The following is a 20842-nucleotide window of genomic DNA, read 5'->3' as shown; positions in this document are numbered from 1 at the left end:
CACACTAATGGAATAGGTGTATCAGATAAGTCATGTGCACCAACCCTAAAATGTTTAAGTCACCCCCCCTCCCTCCCCCCATTATTAACTTGTTGGTGTGCTAAAGAAAACTTACTCATCCTGCGCCTTAGCCAATGGTTCATGAGTACCTAATAATATTGAGGGCATTCTAGTACTCTTATTCTTTCATTCACAGGCCAATGTATTTTCATTTTTTAGAGCCGTCTTTTTCTGTACAAAGTACATTTTCTAGTCTCTAAAACTCTCCCTTGGAGCTTTTCACATTATTTGTTTCCTACTTTACAACATTTTCTAACAATAATAATAACAATGATGATGAATATATATTATGTTAAAATTAGTTGGCATCAAATTGTACAATATATTTATACAAAATAAAAGATTAGGTGGTTCGAAAGCATCGACTAAATACCTGTCAATGTGATTTTACCAAAAAGATTTCTCGAAATAAAATATATTTAAAGTTGGAAATTATTTTGAAAATCATTATAATTTCAAAATGTTCATCTATTCTTTGAATTGTTTTGGGAAATTAATATTATTTGAGAAAGCTTAACAAAAATAATGTGTAATTAATTAATCATAATATATTTGAAATTTAAAAAAAAAAGTTAAACTTAATAAAAAATTATAATATATTTAGAATTCTCAAAAGATATTAAACTTAATCATTTTCGCATGGTATTCAAATTTGATTTTTAAGTTGCATGGTGCATCTTACAACATTTTCTTAGAAGACTATTGTTTCCTCGACATATTTGCCAAATTCATTTTGAATGGATTATTAAATCGGGTTTTGGGATAATATCTTGGATTGCCCTTTCTCCATTGTTTTCTTCTTATTCATGAGATGTAACACCATTTTTGTAGTGTCTCTATTCTTCATTTTACACGGAGTGTCTATTCTACATTTTAGAATTATAATTTGTAGCCTTTTCTTTCATAACTACTTCAAAGACTTTTTATTTATAATATTATCTTTGAATTATAGAAAAATATTTATAATATACTTAATGTTATATTAAACCTCTGTGATTACTTTGTATTCCTGAAGTTCACACAATGCAACTTTTAAATCGACAAAACTAAAACATCACAAATCTCTAATATATAACAAAAGTTCCTTTTAAACCCATTCCTTAGATTTACTATTTTGCATTATATACATAATGCTGAATTGCAATTGCAATTCAACATCCTTTCAACCAAACTACTCCAATCATTATGAACCGTACTAAAATCACATGGGAAAAGGTTAAGATTTGTTGACTAGTGATCTGTTCAATGCACTAACACTACTCTATACTAACGAACACTAACACTACTCTATACTAACGCAAATGGACGAGGACTAGGCTAGAAGGATGTACTTCTTACTTGGAAATACTAACGCAAATGGACGGACGAGGACTAGGCTAGAAGGATGTACTTCTTACTTAGAAATACTAACGCAAATGGACGGACGAGGACTAGACTAGAAGGATGTACCTCTTACTTGGAAAGAGCATAGCTTATAGAAGATTCAATTACCCTTCCCATCTTTTCAATATTCCTGACCTAACACCATTCAAAATTTTGAGATAAGAGTACAACATGACATAAGAAAGTCGGCCTCAAAGTTATGAACTATTCCAACTCGTTCGGAGTGTCTTGCCACTTTTCCAACCACATTGCATGCATGAAATACATTGTGAAGTGGGTTGATAAAAACGACTAAAGTTAAATTCATAGAGATGGAGATATCAGGTTACCCTTCTACACCAAGATAAGCTATTTCATTAGCTTGGTGATCTGTCAAGAAATCACGAGTTCTGAGTACATGGAATAACACGATTTATGGTTGAGAAAGGCCGATACCTCTGATTCATTATTCGTTACCTTTCCAAAACTCTAGAGGCATGACAATATCTAATGTGGAAATAATATTCTTATGTACCTATGTTTTATTTCTTATGGAAAAAGGCAATGTCGCACCAAACTATGGCAAAGTCCGACCGCTCAATCATTTGAAAAGCGATATATATCACCCATTCATAATCATTCTCTTAACCTTTCAACATTTTTTCCAAACGTAATATATCACACCCACCTTCGATTCATTCTCAATGACGAATCAATCATTGAACTACAGTGAATGGAGGAGAGCGTTTTGGCATACATTTCAGGTGGGCATACAAAAATATCTAAGGGCTGTGGAATTCTGGACCTCTGACTGAAAAGTCTGACACCTTTTTGTACAATCAGCTTTTTCCTCGGGAACCCCGATTTGGGTTCCGAAGGACAGAGATTATGATATTTTCGTCTACCAGGACAGCTGTATCGTAACTGGGGTTTCCAAAGTGCCATGAAATTAGACCATAAATCTGGTTCTGGCTGTGCTGCGAAGATAATACAAATTACTGAAACTGCTATATCTACATTTCTCTGTTGTGGAAACTACTCCAAAATGGGAAAGAAGTTGGAGCTGAAACGCATTCCAAACCCTAGTAATCGACATTCTTCCTTCACCAAACGCAAGAACGGATTGCTAAAGAAATCGTTCGAGCTTTCTGTTCTCTGTGATGCTGAAGTCGCCCTCATCATTTTCTCTGATACCGGCAAGATTTACGAGTTTGCAAGCAACAGCAAGTAAGTTGCCTTCTTCCATCCCTTAAAATCTCACGAAGTATTTGTCAGTGTTTCCTCTTCTTCTGAATTTATCCAAACAATTTGACGGTCACGAAACTTTTTTAAAAATGAAGCAATTACCCTACGAACAAGGGTTAGAAGAGATACGGAACATTAGGTCTTTTCCAGCGGCTTAAAGGTTAGCGTATTGATTACTCGAGGCAGCCTAGTGACAGATAAAATAGATTATGAAATATCTAAGGCAGGCATTCTCGCTTCTCTCTTAGACTTGCAGACTACTTCGGTTGGTATTTTTCTGGGGAAATCATGACTGTCTCTCGGTATTTTTTTATACACGGGTTGCCCTTTTTTTCACCTCATTGCCTTATCTCAGAAAAATATAGTGATTTTAGATATGGCATGATGATGCGCCTTTGAGAATATTGTTAATCGCCCATTTCTCGCTTTTGAAATAGATATATGGGGAGCATAGTGATAAACCTTCAATCACCCGTTTAGATATGTGGGAAGGATAGTGATAACCCTTAAGTGTTTCAGATGAGAATTTGTTAAAATGAGTCGGACCGACAGAACCGGGAATGGTATTGGTGAACTAGCGGTTTTAATGGGACGTGGTATTTTTTTGAACTAGGGGTTTTAATGGGACGTATTGCTTTAGGCATATGGTTAGTTAGGGTTAATTAAAGTAACCCAAAACCCAGGTGAGTAGGAGCTGCAATCTGATGATCCGTAAAAAAAGTATTCTAGTGATTGTCAAGGCTCTCTGAATAGTAAAAATACAATTTATTTCAAATGTTCTTTAAAAATCGCATAAACATTGATTACGGAATAAAAAAAACTGGTAGGAAATTTGAATTAAGATGACTAAAAGTAATAACATTTTAATTAACCAATAAACGAAGTATTTTCGTTGATGAATTGGGATTTTAATGTTAATTGATTTTCTTATATATATATATATATATATATAAAAGATTAATTGAACCGTGCTGATGGAAATAGTTGATATTGAAAAGATATTGTTTGAATTCAATTTCTTTAAAATATTTTTAAATAAAAGTGCAATAATATGAAAGAATTAGAATATATATATATATAGTTTTTTTTGGAGTTTTTTTATTTATTTATTTAATATTTAAAAGATTTTCTCGCTTAATGTTTTAAAAGTGCAATAATTTAAAAGAGTTAGAATAATTTTTTTATATGTATATTGTTTTTTGGATTTTTTTTTATTTAATATTTAAAATATTTTCATGCTCATTGTTTTAAAAGTGCAATAATTTAAAAGAGTTAGAATATTAATTTTTTTTATATGTATATTTTTTGTGGAATTTTTTAAATTTAATATTTAAAAGATTTTCTTGCTTAATGTTTTTTATTACTGAACTTAGATGTGTCAGAACCAGAAGTTGTTTATCATGTGAGTATGATGTCCAAATTGAAAACCAAAATATACATGAGATTTAGTATGGTGATTAACACTAATTAACCAAGTAGCAAAGACATCTTTATAATAGAAAAAATGAAATAAAAAAACACTAGGAAAATAATAGTTAGTCATTGAAACTAGGATGACTTGGAAGGCATGACCTTGATTGGCTCCTTGGCATGTTGTCGGGAGCTTCACAATTTTAGTGAGAGATCCAAATGTTCTTCAATCCTCTGCACGTGGCAATCTAGAGTGTTTATGTAAAGCTAGAACTCATCAAGCACCATCAATATGAGAATATCTCCTCCTTGGTCTCATTCTAATCCAAGAGAACCCTTCCTAACATGGTCCTTATATGCCAATAAAGATTCACTACATGCATTTATTCATTGTGACAACCATGGGTATAACTCGTGTCACAAATCCATGTTGCCATCTATGATGTAATTTATGTATATGATAGGCCATTGCATTCACTAATTATGTCTCATTTAGGTTTGCTTAGCTCAACTTGAATGGCCTAAGAATTCTAGTTGTCATAATTCTTTGCTATTAACTCCACACACAAATTAGCTTGCATTCCTCCCCTAGCATTATAATATGTAGCACCTTGTCTACAACATGCATGCTAGTGAGGCATCCTAAACATAGTTAACTATAACCAAAACTTAGAGCCCAATGAACAAATTTTAAGCAAACTAGAATCACCCAAGGGACTGCTAGAGTGGAGAGAAACAATTGTAGCTGGCTTCTAGTTGAAGAGGGGTGGAATTTTCAAGGGCACTGAAAAGGAAATGGATGGCTTAAACTTTTAGACTCGACTCATCGAGTGTAGATGAGCAAAGAATAACCAGAAAAAGAAGTAAGAGAATTGGAGAGGTCCGACGCATGAGTGGTAGAAGCCAACCAACTGAAATGCATTAACATTAAAAGTTAAAGCTGATAATAAACATTCATTCCAGAGTCATAATGGTTGCATATGTTGACAATGCACCATTACCTATCCTCACAATGAGATGATGATGGTCCAATGCAGTTATACCCTAGGATGGCAATCAATAGAATATTTTGTGATTAAATGGAGCTTGGGGTGGGGAGGGAGATGTGTTCAGGCAAGTCTCCTTCCTTTATTGTCACGTCGGACTACTAGTTAGTCATTTCCCACTCGTCTTATCCCCTCTCACACAATATGGGGATTAAGATGGGATCGGCTTTGATCCACTTATGTATGCATAGGTAATGGGACCACTTAATATAATCTCTTTGGGATACCTCGGGTGCCCTATGGTTCTAGGTTAAGCCCTCATAAAAATTGAACATTGCCCAAAAGCAAAAAACCCCTAACTTTCCACCATTAAATCCAACCCCTTGAGACTATTTAAAAAAAAAATTAATCAAAATATAAAAATTCTCTGGACATTAATTTTAATTTTATAATTTATAATTGTATATAATTGTAAACTATTATTTACTTACCAAAAAATAAAAAATAAAAATTAATTTTTTAAATTAATATTTCAAATTTCATTTTACTAAATTCTTATCTAAAATTACAAATTATTTTCTCTCATTTTTAATTTGTATATATAATTCCCTAACTTTAATATTCACTATTTATATATTTTAATAAATATGATTTTAACAAATAGAAAGTTATATGGCTTCCTATTTCCTTATCATTATTTTTTTTTATACATATGAATTTTTCCATTTATTACTTTATAAATATTAATTATAAAAATAAAGAAAATAAGAATAAAGAAATTAAGTTGAAATTATATATATAGATTTAAATTTTATTTATATAAAAAAAAATAAAAAAATTATTTAAAATGTTGTATCTTTATAGTAGTATATAGATAAAAAGAAAAAAAACAGTATATTCGTAAAAGACAAGAGAATCTCTTACACCTCTCTAAAGTAGTTTCTAAGAAATTCTGGAGGCAGATTCTAACTAAGAAAACTAAAGATAATAATAAAATTGCTTTACACTACTGGAATTCCTATCTTAAAAAGCTTTATGAATCTCCCAATGTCATGGATAACTTTGAAACCCTGCTCACAACTAAAGAAGTTTTCTCATTAGAAGACATTGATTTTGGGGTTAATTGCTTGGCTAATGGGAAAGCTAAGGACATTGAAGGTTACTAGGTGGAAATCTTAAAAATTGGAGGTCCTGTCCTCATCCCCCACATTCACATGCTTTTCAATCAAGTAGTCAAGCAAGGGTTCCCTAAACCATGGACTCAAAGCCTCATAATCCCTATTTTTAAAAGTGGGGATACAAATAACCCCTCTAATTATTGGACAATTATGATCAACCCTCTCCTAGCCAAGTTATATGGTATTATTTTGGAAAGGAAGTTGAGCATATGGCTTGAAAGTGAAGGTAAGTGGGCTAAAGGCCAAGCAGGTTTTACAAAGCAGCACTCAACAACAACAGAGCACCTCATTACGCTTAGGATCATTGTGGAGGAATGCCGCAATGTAAATCCAATCTCTTTTGTTGCTTTGTGGACTTTAGAAGACGACACCAAGATAATCTATTTCCGCTTCTTCCGAAGACGACACCAAGATAAGCTATTTCATTAGCTTGGTGATCTGTCAAGAAATCACGAGTTCTGAGTACATGGAATAACTCGATTGAGTTCTGAGTACATGGAATAACTCGATTTATGGTTGAGAGAGGCCGATACGTCTGATTCATTATTCGTTACCTTTCCAAAATTCTAGAGGCATGATAATTTCTAATGTGGAAATAATATTCTTATGTACGATACAATGATATGGGGTTTAACGGTAAGTTTCGCTGGGTGAAACCCACAAGATGAGGGTTCAAATCTCATTGAGTATATATATGACCTGTTGTGTCTTGGCTAGAAGAGTAGGCGACCCCATAGCGGACGTCTCGGAGTGGCAGCCAGTTAGATTTGATCCTAGGTCTGTTTAGGATAACTTTCACCAGTTACCTGTGCGGGTCTGTTTAGGATAACTTTCACCAGTTACCTGTTTAGGATATTGTGCGGCAGATTTGATCCTAGGTCTGTTTAGGATAACTTTCACCAGTTACCTGTTTAGGATATTGTGCGGGTCTGTTTAGGATAACTTTCACCAGTTCCCTGTTTAGGATATTGTGTGGCTTACAGGCAAGATTTGATCCTAGGTCTGTTTAGGATAACTTTCACCAGTTACCTGTTTAGGATATTGTGCGACTCTGTTTAGGATAACTTTCACCAGTTACCTGTTTAGGATATTGTGCGGCTTACAGGCAAGATTTGATCCTAGGTCTGTTTAGGATAACTTTCACCAGTTACCTGTTTAGGATATTGTGCGGGTCTGTTTAGGATAACTTTCACTAGTTACCTGTTTAGAATATTGTGTGGCTTACAGGCAGTTGCACGTAGCCTAGGTTTATAGTGGCAGCCAGTTAGATTTGATCCTGGGTCTCTTTAATAACTTTCAGCAGTTACCTGTTTAGGATAACTTTCACCAGTTACTGATTATCCTAAATTTAAAAAAAAAATAGTAAAAATTCTAATTTACCTTTGTTTTATTTCTTATGGGAAAAGGCAATGTCGCACCAAAATATGGCAAAGTCCGACCGCTCAATCATTTGAAAAGCGATATATATCACACCCATTCATAGTCATTCTCTTAACCTTTCAACATTTGTTCCAAACCTAATATATCACACCCACCTTCGATTCATTCTCAATGACGAATCAATCATTGGACTACAGTGAATGGATGTTTCGGCATACATTTGGGGTGGGCATACAAAAATATCTAAGGGACTGAAAAGTCTGACACCTTTTTGTACAATCAGCTTTTTCCTCAGGAACCCCGATTTGGGTTCCGAAGGACAGAGATTACGATATTTTCGTCTACCAGGACAGCTGGATCGTAACTGGGGTTTCCAAAGTGCCATGAAATTAGACCATAAATCTGGTTCTGGCTGTGCTGTGAAGATAATACAAATTTCTGAAACTGCTATATCTACATTTCTCTGTTGTGGGAACTACTCCAAAATGGGAAAGAATTTGGAGCTGAAACGCATTCAAAACCCTAGTAATCGACATTCTTCCTTCTCCAAACGTAAGAGCGGATTGCTAAAGAAATCGTTCGAGCTTTCTGTTCTCTGTGATGCTGAAGTCGCCCTCATCATTTTCTCTGATACCGGCAAGATTTACGAGTTTGCAAGCAACAACAAGTAAGTTGCCTTCTTCCATCCCTTGAAATCTCACGAAGTATTTGTCAGTGTTTCCTCTTCTTCTGAATTTATCCAAACAATTTGACGGTCACAAAACTTTTTTAAAAATGAAGCAATTACCCTACGAACAAGGGTTAGAAGAGATATGGAACATTGAGGCTTTTCCAGCGACTTAAAGGTTACCGTATTGGTTACTCGAGGCAGCCCAGTGACAGATAAAATAGATTATGAAATATCTAATAAAGGTATTCTCGCTTCTCTCTTAGACTTGCAGACTGCTTCAGTTGGTATTTTTTTGGAGAAATCATGAATGCCTCTCGGTTTTTTTGTATACACGGGTTGCCCTTTATTTCATCTCAGAAAAATATAGTGATTTTAGATATTGCATGATGATGCGCCTTTGAGAATATTGTTAATCGCCCATTTCTCGCTTTTGAAATAGATATATGGGGAGCATAGTGATAAACCTTCAATCACCCGTTTAGATATGTGGGAAGGATAGTGAACCGGGAATGTTATTGGTGAACTAGCGGTTTTAATGGGACGTGGTATTTTTTTGAACTAGGGGTTTTAATGGGACGTATTGCTTTAGGCATATGGTTAGTTAGGGTTAATTAAAGTAACCCAAAACCCAGGTGAGTGCGAGCTGCAATCTGATAATCCGTAATAAAAGTATTCTAGTGATTGTCAAGGCTCTCTGAAATAAAAACCTTGAATATGGAATAAAAAAAATGGTAGGGAATTTGAATTAAGTTGATTAAAAGTAAAAACATTTTAATTAAAAAAAATTGTGTTATTCCATGTATTACTTCAAGAAAATATAAATAAAAGATTATTAAAAAAATATAAATTGAAATTGTATACATGGATTTAAATCTTATTTCTATTAAAAAAAATTATTTATAATGTTGTATCTTTATAGTAGTATATATTTTAATTTTAGATATTTAATAGTTAATTATATTATTAACAGTATTTTTTTTGGGAAAAAATCACATAAAATATATTTTTATCGATGCTTTTTGAACCAGCCAATGTGATTCATCTTCAGGATAAGATAAGGAACCGGATCCAAGCAATGAAATAAATAGATGTAGAGAACTGTTTACTAGTCGTTAGCAAGTAACAAATAGTTAATTATATGTCAAAATTAAAATTTTATATTTTTCAAGTCTATTAATTTATTTATAAATATTTAATTTATATTAATTTTATTAATTTGTATTTAATCTTGAGAGTAGATAGACCATAGTAATCTTACTAAATGGTAGTCATTTTATATATGCATATATATTATTTTAAATAAAATAAAATATTATAAATAAAAATTACTTAATTTAAATAAATAAAAATTTATATAAAATTATTACCAAACGTTTATATTAATTATTAAAAATAAAAAAATATGTAATTATAAGATATATAATTATCATTCCTTGATCCAACTTTAAGCCTCCACTTTTACACGTGTAACAAGAATGAAATAAGCCACCTTCAGTATTTCTCGTTTTGGTCTTTTCCCACACGGTTTCTCACATGACTGAAGGTGATGCACAGCTTTAAAATTAAAAGCTTCCTTAAAACATGCTCGTTCTCGTTTTCAAGTCTCTCCGCCTGAATCTATTGCTTTTACAACGTTCATTATTTATCTTGTCGCTCTAATAATCCCTTGTTTTACCTCTTTACTCTTCCAAAACTAAAATTTATTTAGCCAGAAATGAATTTTTTTACTTCATGAACAAACAACACCTCTCGGCCATGATCTGGAGCATAAATGAAAATCAACTTTATAAAAAAATACCACTTGTAATTATCCCTTCTTTTTACTTCATGAACAAACAACACCTCTCAGCCATGATCTGGAGCATAAATGAAAATCAACTTTATTAAAAAAATACCACTTGTAATTAGCCCTTCTTTTACCTCATTACTTTCTTCCCAAACCAAGATTTATCGAATTTTGATCAACACTTTTGGCTATTTAACCCGAAATGAAATGTTCGATTTCATGCACAAAGAACACCTATCAGCCATCATGAACAGCATCATGGACTGTAAATGTCATTATGGAGTCTAAATGAAATTCAACTTTCTTAAAAGTACAAGTTTAACTCTTTTAAGAATATTGTTCTTAATTTATAAAAATATAATGTTAAATCAAATTGGTTAACATTGATATAAAATTATTATTTTATTTATATAACATAATGCTCACTAAATTTGTTAATAATATTAGTATACAAATTGTTTACTGATCTTGGATAGATGGTGATCGGATGCTTGTTAAGTCACTCATTGATGTGAAGTCATGAGTTCAATTCCCCACCCAAGGTGATATATTGGACATGATGAAGATGTAGTCCCAACAAGGTTACAAAAAAAAAAAAAATAGTACACAAATTGAGTGAGCCTAATGGTTAAGTGTGTGTATGTCCTCCTAAGTAGCTACAGTCTCAAATCCAAAAAAGTAAAATATGTACACCTTCATAAACACTCAAAAAATAAAATATGTACACCTTCATAAACACTCAAATCACTGTGTGGAAAGAGTCCCTTGTCCAATTAATAAAAAACTCTGAAATATTTTATTTCAATTTTTTTTAATTATATGTAGAAGTTGGTCCCTTTCTTTTTTTCTTCCACAGAAAAAATCAAACCATCTATTAAAAATAATAGTTAGTTACAAAGCATATGCGAGGCATTGCAGAAGGACTCATTCTTTGCCATGAGACAGGGAAAAGAAAGAAGTCTCAGCTGGTTGAGAAAGAAACTAGCGCATACACGCTCACCCGGAAGGCAATGAGCCAGCGCAATAATCCCATATGAGAAAATGGGAAAGACACGCACCGAAAAAACCAGCAGAGGTGAGGCAGAAAGCCCGTCTAAGAGAAAAGCACACTTCCCTTGAGCCGAAAGGAAGGCAGACAGGCGAAATAAAAGTTTGTGCAGAGACAGAGATTCCGCACAAAAGAGGAGCATACATCTTCCAAGAGAGAATCCTGCGTAGACACGATCAGGATTCTAGAGAAATAGGAGAGTGAAATAAAGATCAGGTCGAAACGAGCCTCCTTTTACAAGGAAAGCAGCCCGAGAGACCTGAGGAGAAGCAGCGAAACGGAAAAGAAAAATCAAATGTAGCAAGACAAATATTTACAGAGCACAGGAGATAGATTTTGAGAAAAGATAACTAAGCGAAAGTGGGCTGTTCGAGAGGTCGAACCGCCCCATTCTCTTCTTCCAAAACAGTCCACGACCCCATGATTTGATCAACACCTTCTTTGGAGAGACGATCGGCTTCAGAATTTCTTTCCCTGTAGATGTGACTAAGGGAGATCTCTGTGAAAAGATTTTTAAGTCGAGTAACTTCTCTAAGCAAGGGAAGCAGGATGAAATTGCTGCATAATTGCGTCCCATTGAACCATCGCACAGTGTTCAAAGAGTCCCCGAAAATCTGAACTTCTTGCACATTCCTCAGGACAAGCCAACAAAGAAGAAGGTGGAGGGCTTTTAATTCCGCAAAATTATTGGATCCTTGGCCAAGGCCGACCGAAGCCTTAATAGTCTTTTCCTTTGAAAGATGAATTATTAAACCAGCCCCACAATGACCATTTATGTCTGAGGCTCCATCATAATAAGCCCACGGGATTGAAGATCTTATAGTTTCTTGCCGAACCAACCTGGGAGAAGGAGTAGTCTGCGGAACAGGGATACTATCGAATATAGCAGCTCCTTCAGCAGCCAATCTTTCGATCGGGAAGACGGAGTCCTTGAAGATGACCTGGTTCCTAGCCAGCCACGTCCCCCAAGTGATGAGGAGCGGGATGGATCTCTCTCTGTCATTTGAAGCTTCTTTCCACCACTTCTGCCAAGCTTCCAAAATCCCTTGCCCTTCCCACCTATAAGGGATTTTGAGTAACCTTAACGTTTCAGCCCAAAGACTAGAATTGAAAGGGCAGGATAGGAACAGGTGATGAACTGATTCGATACTATCTTTGCAAAGAGGACACCATCCTGGGCCAATCCTACCCCGTCTTTGAAGAAAATCCCAGGTAGGGACTTTCTGATGCAGGACACACCAAAAGAAAAGTCTGGTTTTCGCTGGACCTTTTAACTTCCATAGAGGTTTGGCCCACCAAGCCGGATTTTCCCACCCTTTCTGGGTCATCATCCATTTGTACCCCATCTTTGGAGAGTAGATGCCATTCTGAGCAAAGACCCACCGAAGTTCATCTGGAGCGTCTGAGAGCCTGACTGAAGAATTAAGGAGGTCTTTCCTATACGAATCCCATTCCTCCAGCCATTCTTCATCCAACTGTAGATCTATTCCTTGCATCCACCCTTGGCTCCATATGGAAGAAGTCTAGGGATTGGCCACCTGGTTTAATGTGAATCGACCCTTCTCTTTTAACACTGCAACCAACCCCTGGGATAGTGAAAACCGCTCTGAACAACCAATCCAGGGGTCTCTACCCAGCCTTATTTGAGTGCCATCCCCCACGCTCCAAGCCAATCCCTTTTCAATAATATTGACAGAGGCAACCACTGCTTTCCAAACCACCGAGGAGTGTTTGCAGGACTTTGATGGCAATCTAATCCAATCTATCGTTGATAGTGGGTCAATGTATTTTCTCTTTGTAACAGTAGTCCACAAATTGTCAAAAGAAATAAGCCTCCAAGCGAGTTTGGCTGCAAGTGATTGGGAGAAGCATTGAAGATTTTTGATCCCCCAACCTCCCCACTCTTTAGGACGAGCCACTTTTTCCCAGGCGATCCACGGGGTGACCTTTTCTGTCTTGGACCCTGCCCACAGAAACCTGCTGCAAAGTTTATCAATTTGGGATAGGACTCCTTTGGGAACCCAAGTCAGGCAAGCCCAATAGACTGGAACAGCCATAAGCATAGATTTTATTAACACAAGCCTTCCTGCCCTGGAAAGCCATCTGAAACTCCAATGTTTCAGCTTGGATTCGATTTTAGCAAGATTCCAGGTCCAATCTTTGTTCATGTAGTTGTCTGGTTTGAGGAGAAAGCCCAAATATTTGAAGGTATCCTCCAACGCTTTTACGTCGAAGTTTAAGACCATCTTCACGCTGTGCACCATTTCTCTGGACAAACCTGTACACGTGAGAGAGGATTTTTTCTCATTTATACAAAGTCCTGTCGCCTTCAGGAAAAGGTCCATGATCCTTTTGAGCGTCTTACAATCCTCCAGGCTACCATTACTGAACAAAATTATGTCGTCCACGAATAGGAGATGGGTAACCCAGAGATTTTCAGCTGCTTCAATGCCTTTGAGAGTCCCTTGTCTTTTAGCATCGTGAATCATAAGGCTGATGCCCTCTGCAGCCAGCAAAAACAAAAGGGGAGAGAGCGGACAACCTTGACGCAGACCGCGTTCAGGACTGAAAAAACTGGAAGCCGCTCCATTAATCAAAACAACTATGGAGGAGGAAGAAATACAACTCATAATCCATTTCACAAAATCATACCTGAAACCCAGATGAGTTAGCAGAAGCCTGAGGTACAGCCAGCTGATTCTGTCAAAAGCCTTTGACAAATCGATTTTCACTACTACTCCCTTTTTTTTCCCGATTTTTAGACTATGAAGAGTTTCTTGAGCAACTCCAACCGCTTCATGAATTTGTCTGCCATCGAGGAAGCCAAATTGCTCAAGGGAAATGTTTCTGGAGAGAAATGGTTTTAATCTGGAGGCAATGACTTTAGCTATGATTTTGTAAACACAGGTACACAGGGATATGGGTCTGAAATCTGCAAAAGAGCCCGGGAGGTCAGATTTGGGGATAAGAGCAAGAAATGTGGAGTTGAAGGGATGGAAAATAGATCCGGTGCACCTGGACTCTTCTACAACTGCCACAAGCTCGTCACCTAAGAATTCAAAGAAGTGTTGGAAGAATTCGACAGTCCAACCGTCCGGGCCGGGGCTTTTGTCCTTTTGCATGGAATTGAGAATATCTTCTACCTCTTCCTTAGAAACGGGAGCCATGATGGATTCATTTCCTTCCTCCTCTATGAACCTAGGGAAGTACTGAGCAACTCTTATAACTTCAGCAATAGATGCTTCCTCTGGCTCTTTAAAGAGGTTCTTGAAATAGGAGTTCCCTAGAGAAGCTAACTCTTCAAAAGAACGAGCCCTATCACCATTGGCTTTTTTCAATTCCCATATAGTATTAGAATTTTTCCTTCCTTTTGCATAGTTCTGGAAAAACTTGGTGTTGTCGTCCCCCGCCTGCAACCAGATTGCTCTACTTTTTAAGCGCCAACTCTCTTCCCTGGCCTGAAGAATCCGCTTCCTTTCCAACTCCAGATCTTTGAGTCTGGCCCGAGACTCTTCAGTTCTATAACCAATACCTCCTGGATCTTCAAGAAGGGCTATCTCCGAATTGACATTTTCCAGTGTTTTTTCTTCATTCAGTTTCTTCTGGAGGGCCCAATGCTTGGAGGCGGCCTTCATCCTTGTTAGATTTTCCATGAAAGCCTTGCTACGACTCTCATCTTCGCTGAGATTAGCATTATTCCAAGTGCTATGGAAAAGGCTAATATAGGATGCGTCCAGTAGCCAGGAAGCATTAAATTTGAACGGAGTGCCCGGTTTAGAGAAGGCGCCCTTCACTTCGAGGAAAACAGGGAGATGGTCCGAGAGACCGCCTTCCCCAACCCAGTGTCTGAAGGCCTGTAGCTTTTCAGACAACGAATCACAAATAAGGAATCTGTCGAGCTTCTTCCCTACCCATTCTTCTCCTATTCTTCGATTCCTCCACGACGGACGCATCTTAAGCGGAGTGACATCCACCAGAGGAGAGGAAGCCAGTTTATTTATAAAGAAGTCAGTGAGAGGGTTTGCTCTTGCTCTGGCCCCCCAGGACTCTGTCATCCCCAGAGAAAAGTTAAGGTCTCCGCCGATTACAAGATTTGGGTGCGCCATAAACGACTTAGCAAAGAAGGGGTTCCAAAACCTCTCCCGATCCATAACAGGACCATAAACATTGATAAAGAGAAAGGGGATGCATAGTTCGTTGGAGTATAGTTCCACAGCCAGAACGTTTCCCATCCCCAAGAGGAGATCTCTCTAAGAACCTTCGAATTGAAACCCAATGCCACCCCTCCCGAGTGACCATTGGCGTCTATGACATGAAAGCTCCAACCCGGAAGAAGCTTACCGAGACAGCCTGTAACTTCTTCCCCTTTTCCCAGAGTTTCTTGGAGTAAAATAATATCAGGTTTATTGGACCTGACAAATTCCTTCAGAGCTAGCTAGATCCCTGCAGTTGTATGAGAAGATGATATTCTTAAACTCGCAGAGGGTGTCCGCTTTGCTCTAAGCACCCCTGGAAGAGACATTTGTTTCCTGTCTGCAATGTCAATGACAGCCTTCAACTGAGCCTTCGACAGATTAGTTTTCCTTCCTCTTTTGTTCCTTAGTCCTGAAGACTCCATATCCAGCTCCAATCCACTCACAGCGAGCCCTTTTCCTTTTCTATTGGCCAAAGGTCTGAGGTTATATGGGGGCTCAGGACTCCGGACAGAAGGAGGGGCAGAGCAGGCAGCGTCGTAGGGAAAAGAGGTCGGCGGTGGGGAGGAGGGAATGGTCATAATAACACTATCAGAGGAGGTTTGCCCCTTCCTCAGATCCAACAATTCATTCGAGGGCTGTCTTAAGGGACCAGCCTCATCACAACAAGGCAGAGATAGAACATTAGAAAGGCATAAAGAGGAGGGAGGGGAAAGAAACAAACTCGCCTGAGCCTCACCTACCTTTTTAGAAACTAGTGAGGGTCCCCGGGAAAACATCGGATAAGAGATGTATTCATTTGCTGCAGACCCCGGTTGTTCCTGGAAATCAGCCTTCCCTTGCTCCGGGACCAAAACCTGGGAAGATGCCAGAGGATCGCTTTCCTTGGTCAGAGCCTCTGTTTCCTGAAAGGTCGCCTTCTAGTTTGCCTTCTGGGTATTTCTGCTTCTCCTTTGTCCTCGACGTCGACGGTGACCAATAGTACATTCCCGGGCCAGATGACCATATTGATGACATCGATGGCATCTGAAAGGGAGGTTTTCGTAGTCCAAGATCTGAACAAACTCCAGACCTCGATACTTCAGGTTCATAGCGTCCGCCAATCCCGCCCTGGGGTTTAGGCTGACCAGAATACAGGCGACTCCCCATTCATGAGTTCGAAGGTATGTTCTATCAATGTCGAGAAACTTCCCCAGAGTATTACCAATAGAGGTGAAGGCTGAGTCGGTCCAGAATTGCATAGGGAGGCCCAGAAGTTTGACCCAAACTGGGGACTCCACCTCTTTTTCTTTCTGGGCGTCAAACAGGGGTGTCCATCTTCTAAAAAGGATTGGCCTCTTTCCGAAGCTCCAGTTTTTTCCCATCACCCAGTCAACATGCTCCTTATGTCCAAATCGAACACAAAACCATCCTCTATCCAAATTTTTGATTTGTTCTGGTTGTCCCGGTGCTTCTTTCCATTCTAACTGAATCCAGTCCTTGATGTAGCCTACCGAGAACTTTCTTCCTCAGACTCTACCAACTAATAATGTTTCCGAGGCTTCCATAGCCTGATCTATAAGAATATCCACTCCAAACACACAGCTAGGTCGCTCCTCCTTTATTCTGATGGGTTTGATCTTTTTCCTCTTTCCTCCCCCGCCATCCTTCCTGGTTTCTCCCATTCCTGTCTTCTTATTAGCAGGATCAACTGCCTTTTCTGCCTCATACAGCTCAGATTTATTAGCGACATAATCTCTGTTTTCTTCTTCCACCTCCACAACCGACCTTTTTATCCCAGCCCCAGGAATAAGAGACAATCTTCTCACTTGCTCCTCTTTTCCGATACCTATCGGCTCCCTTCCCTCTTCTTTATTAGATGGAGCTTTAGTCATGATGGTAGTCGGCCCTTCCAATATAGGTTTTATAACAGATGCCTGTTCCTGGGCTCCTGACTCCAAACTCCCTCCTCCCACCGCCTTGTCAGGAGACCGAGGGTACACTGTTTTATTCGGGAAGAAATGATTTAGGTTTTTCTCGGAAACGTCAAGACCCCAGCAGGCGAGAAGGTCTTCTGGCGCTGGGTCTATATCGATTGTCTCAAAATCACGAGTCATCTCGTGATGAGCATCGCTTCCTGGGTCCACCATTATTAGTCGAAACAGATATCTGTCATAGCAGCCTCAAAGACGTGGACCCACATGCTTGCTACAAGCTCAGCGCTCAGCCTCCCTGCGTACACTGCATTCTTCTTTCAATCCGCGTTAGCACAACCAATTAAATCCCTATTTCTCTGCGTTCAAAGTCGCACAGTGTTTGGTCTTCGCGTTGCGGATCTACTGCCGCAGGAAAACCCTATCCTCTGCCTCCATGGTCGCACCTTGCTTTGCCCGCCGTTAGGGTTTAGTTGCAGACCTCTTCTGCAACCTGCATCATGTCATATTCTATGCTTACCATTGTTCATAAGCTATGTCAATATGTCCATACATCAAGTTGGTCCCTTTCGTATAAACAAGGGGTCTTATATAGTTTCATGCACTCCCTATATGTCTTTTTTTATTCAAATTAAAAACTGAAATATTTTGTTTAGATTTTTTTTAATTATTTGGTGTAATATATAAACTCTAATTAACTCCGCCTCTTTGTTTTGTATACATATGTCTCTTTTTACTCCAGAGAAACATTAAAATATTTTATTTGATTTTTTTTTTAACTTTCAATTATTTTATATAAATAAAAAATATATATCCTACTTATACACCCTTCCGTTTTAAAAACAAAAATGATATTTAACAAATAGAATGAAAAAACCCTAAACCTATTTTAACATAATATATGATATTATTTTTAACCAAGTATATGATATTTAATATTTATCATATATCACAGCCACTCATAATCATTCTCATAACCTTTCAACATTTCTTACAAACCTAAGAAAAAGTTATCACATCCACCTTCTCTCAATGACGAATCAATCATTGAACTACAGTAACTCCTAGAAGAGTGTTTTGGTACCTTTTGGAAAGTCCTACATTACCTCTTAGAGACGAAGTTAATTATCCATAAATTTGAGGTGGGCATAGATAAATATCTAAGGGCTTCTTGGCTTTTGAGGGAAAAGTCTAACACCTTTTGTACGACCAACCTTTTCGTCGAAACGAATTTGTGTTCCAAAGCACAGAACTTAAAGCTATTTTCCTTTACCAGGACACATGCTGGGTTGTAATTGGGGTTTCCGATCCCAGCTAAGAAGTGCCATGAAATTAGACCATAAATTTGGTTCTGGCTGTGCAGATAAGACAAATTACTCACAGCTGCTGGACATATATTTTTCTGTTCTAAAGACTATTCAAAATGGGAAAGAAGTTGGAGCTAAAACGCATCCAAAACCCTAATAGTCGACATGATTCTAATGCAGGAGCATCTAGCTAAGGGCACCATGACCATGTGTTGGTCTCAGCTAAGGAGGACAGGTTCAATGTCTTTTAGTTTAATTTACATTTGTTGAATAAAACAGTGTATAGAAACTAGTTTTTTTATTTTTATATTAGTTAAGGAATATTAGGAACAATACAGTTAGGATAGGGTCATTACAGTTACGTTGTTCTCTCATTTTCTTAATCCATTTTACAGCCGTCTGTTCATAAAAAATATATTATTGTAAATCCCACAGCACAAGAAAACCCAGCATAGTCATCAATTGTGTAACTATAAAAGTAACTGAAGGGTAACCAAGAACAGTTCAAGTAACTGTCTAAATACAATACAAAAACCAATGTAATACATTCTGGAGGGGTTCAATGCATGAGAAGAGAAATACAATAAAGAGAGTAATTTTTCATCCGAATATCTGAATCCATCTGTAACAGTTTGTCCATGACATTCATTTTCTTTCCTCTAACTACTGAGTATGCAAACTAAATAGCATTGTGCGTTCCTATCTATCATATTTTTCCTTTCTATTAAACAGAGAGAGCAAACGAAGAAACCAAACGAGCATTCCCAGCACGGAGTTCCGGCAACAACAACAACGGTGTCCAAATATATGGAAGCAAACAATAGTACGAGCCAGTTTGGAATCGAACGAGAATATAACTACTGAATAACGACCCCAAAACAGAGGTAAACGGACTACACAGAATTTTCCTGTTAATTCCTTTTATAATCATAATATTGATATACATTCAAACAGTCCCGAATGCTCAATTAAGAACAGAGAAAAAAGATAACACGATATAGCAAAACCCTGAAAGTTAGGGTTGGACCCTAGTCGGTCACCATAGAAAGGCGGACAAAATTACAAGTGTTCAGAGCCGAACCACAGTCGAAGTTTATATACAAATAGAACCCGGGTCGCTCAACAACAAAGATAATCAAACGAAGGAGTATTGGGACTTAGCCCAGTGACATGACAGAGACAACAAAACTATAAACTGACAACAATAGCAGAGAACGACCCTACCGGAGCCATTGCTCGTAGCAGTTTTGTAGACTACGCCTGGGAACAAACCCTCACGTGCACAGTGAGCCAACAGAGTATTGTCAGTCAAATGTATGTTGAGTATGGACAGGAAGTAGCAAAAGAAAAAGAGATTTGAAAGCACAGCCAGGAAAATCGCTTACCTGAAGAGTATTCACGTTGGAGGAACGAAACCCCATCTGAGCCACAGTTGACGGTGAAACCCTGCGGACAAAGGAGCGAACATTGTTAGTGCCGAAGAAAACTGAAGAGGGTAAGCTATAGCATGAAGGGACAGCTTACCTTGCCAGGACCGCGAAGCTGAGGAAGCCACCGTGACTGCGACCTGTCAGAATACAGAACAGTCATCCATCAAGCATAAGCTCACAACCAGAAAGACTGTAATAGAACGAAACAATGGAACAGAGGAAGGTATAATAACCACTCAGACGGAAACAACAATAACCCTCTCACACAGACGAAGAAACCTTCCATACAGTGCCCAGGCAACCAGGCGACGAAGCTGCAAGTGTAGGCAGAGAGATCTCGCCAACAGAAGGAAGAACTCATAGCTGGGTGCACACAGAACCTTGCTGCCAAGCTCTACACAGTCGCGAGCACAAACCCTCGTTATCGTAGCGAAAACACAAACAAGAAATGACCGAATGAAAGTGGAACAAGGGTTTTGGTAGAACTGGAGAGTGGGAAAACAGAAGTCGAGGCAAGTATAGCCAGCAGATCCACATTAATTCCAACATAAATGCCAACAACCAAATATCCCTAATAATCATTCACTTAATCCTAATCATACACATAGATCCCAAATTATTTGTTAATCAACGTTTAATTAAACTCAATCATAGTTATGAGCTGGTCCCATCAGATTCCTTCTCCAAATGCAAGAGTGCACTGCTAAGGAAATCAGTGGAGCTTTCTATTCTTTGTGATGCTGAAGTTTCCCTCATCATTTTCTCTGCAACTGGTAAGATTTACGAGTTTGCAACGACAAGTAGGCTTCCTTCTTCCATCCCTTGACATCTCACTAAGTATTTGTCAGTATTTCCTCTTTTCTAGATTTATCGA

The 20842-nt window shown here is 37.9% G+C and overlaps 1 protein-coding gene across 2 annotated transcripts in view; it reads left to right on the top strand.

Moving 5' to 3' along the window:
- Nucleotides 1-2312: 2312 nt before the first annotated feature.
- Nucleotides 2313-20842, top strand: part of LOC149231468 (agamous-like MADS-box protein AGL11) — a 454736-nt gene continuing 436206 nt past the window's right edge. The window contains exon 1 of one of the 2 annotated variants that reach the window (XM_089376313.1): nucleotides 2313-2649. In XM_089376313.1, the coding sequence (XP_089232439.1) occupies nucleotides 2366-2649 (284 nt within the window). In that variant the 5' untranslated portion in view covers nucleotides 2313-2365. Of the gene's footprint in view, nucleotides 2650-7840; nucleotides 8289-20842 lie in introns of those variants that run through there. The other variant, XM_089376312.1, reaches the window with a different exon arrangement.

This window comes from Pinus tabuliformis, chromosome J, assembly GCF_031772625.1.
Source record: "Pinus tabuliformis cultivar Carrire ecotype Pingquan chromosome J, CPIR1, whole genome shotgun sequence".
Taxonomy (NCBI): domain Eukaryota; kingdom Viridiplantae; phylum Streptophyta; class Pinopsida; order Pinales; family Pinaceae; genus Pinus; species Pinus tabuliformis.
The sequence above is the reverse complement of the archived record's forward strand: the minus strand, read 5'-3'. Positions and strand labels throughout refer to the sequence as shown.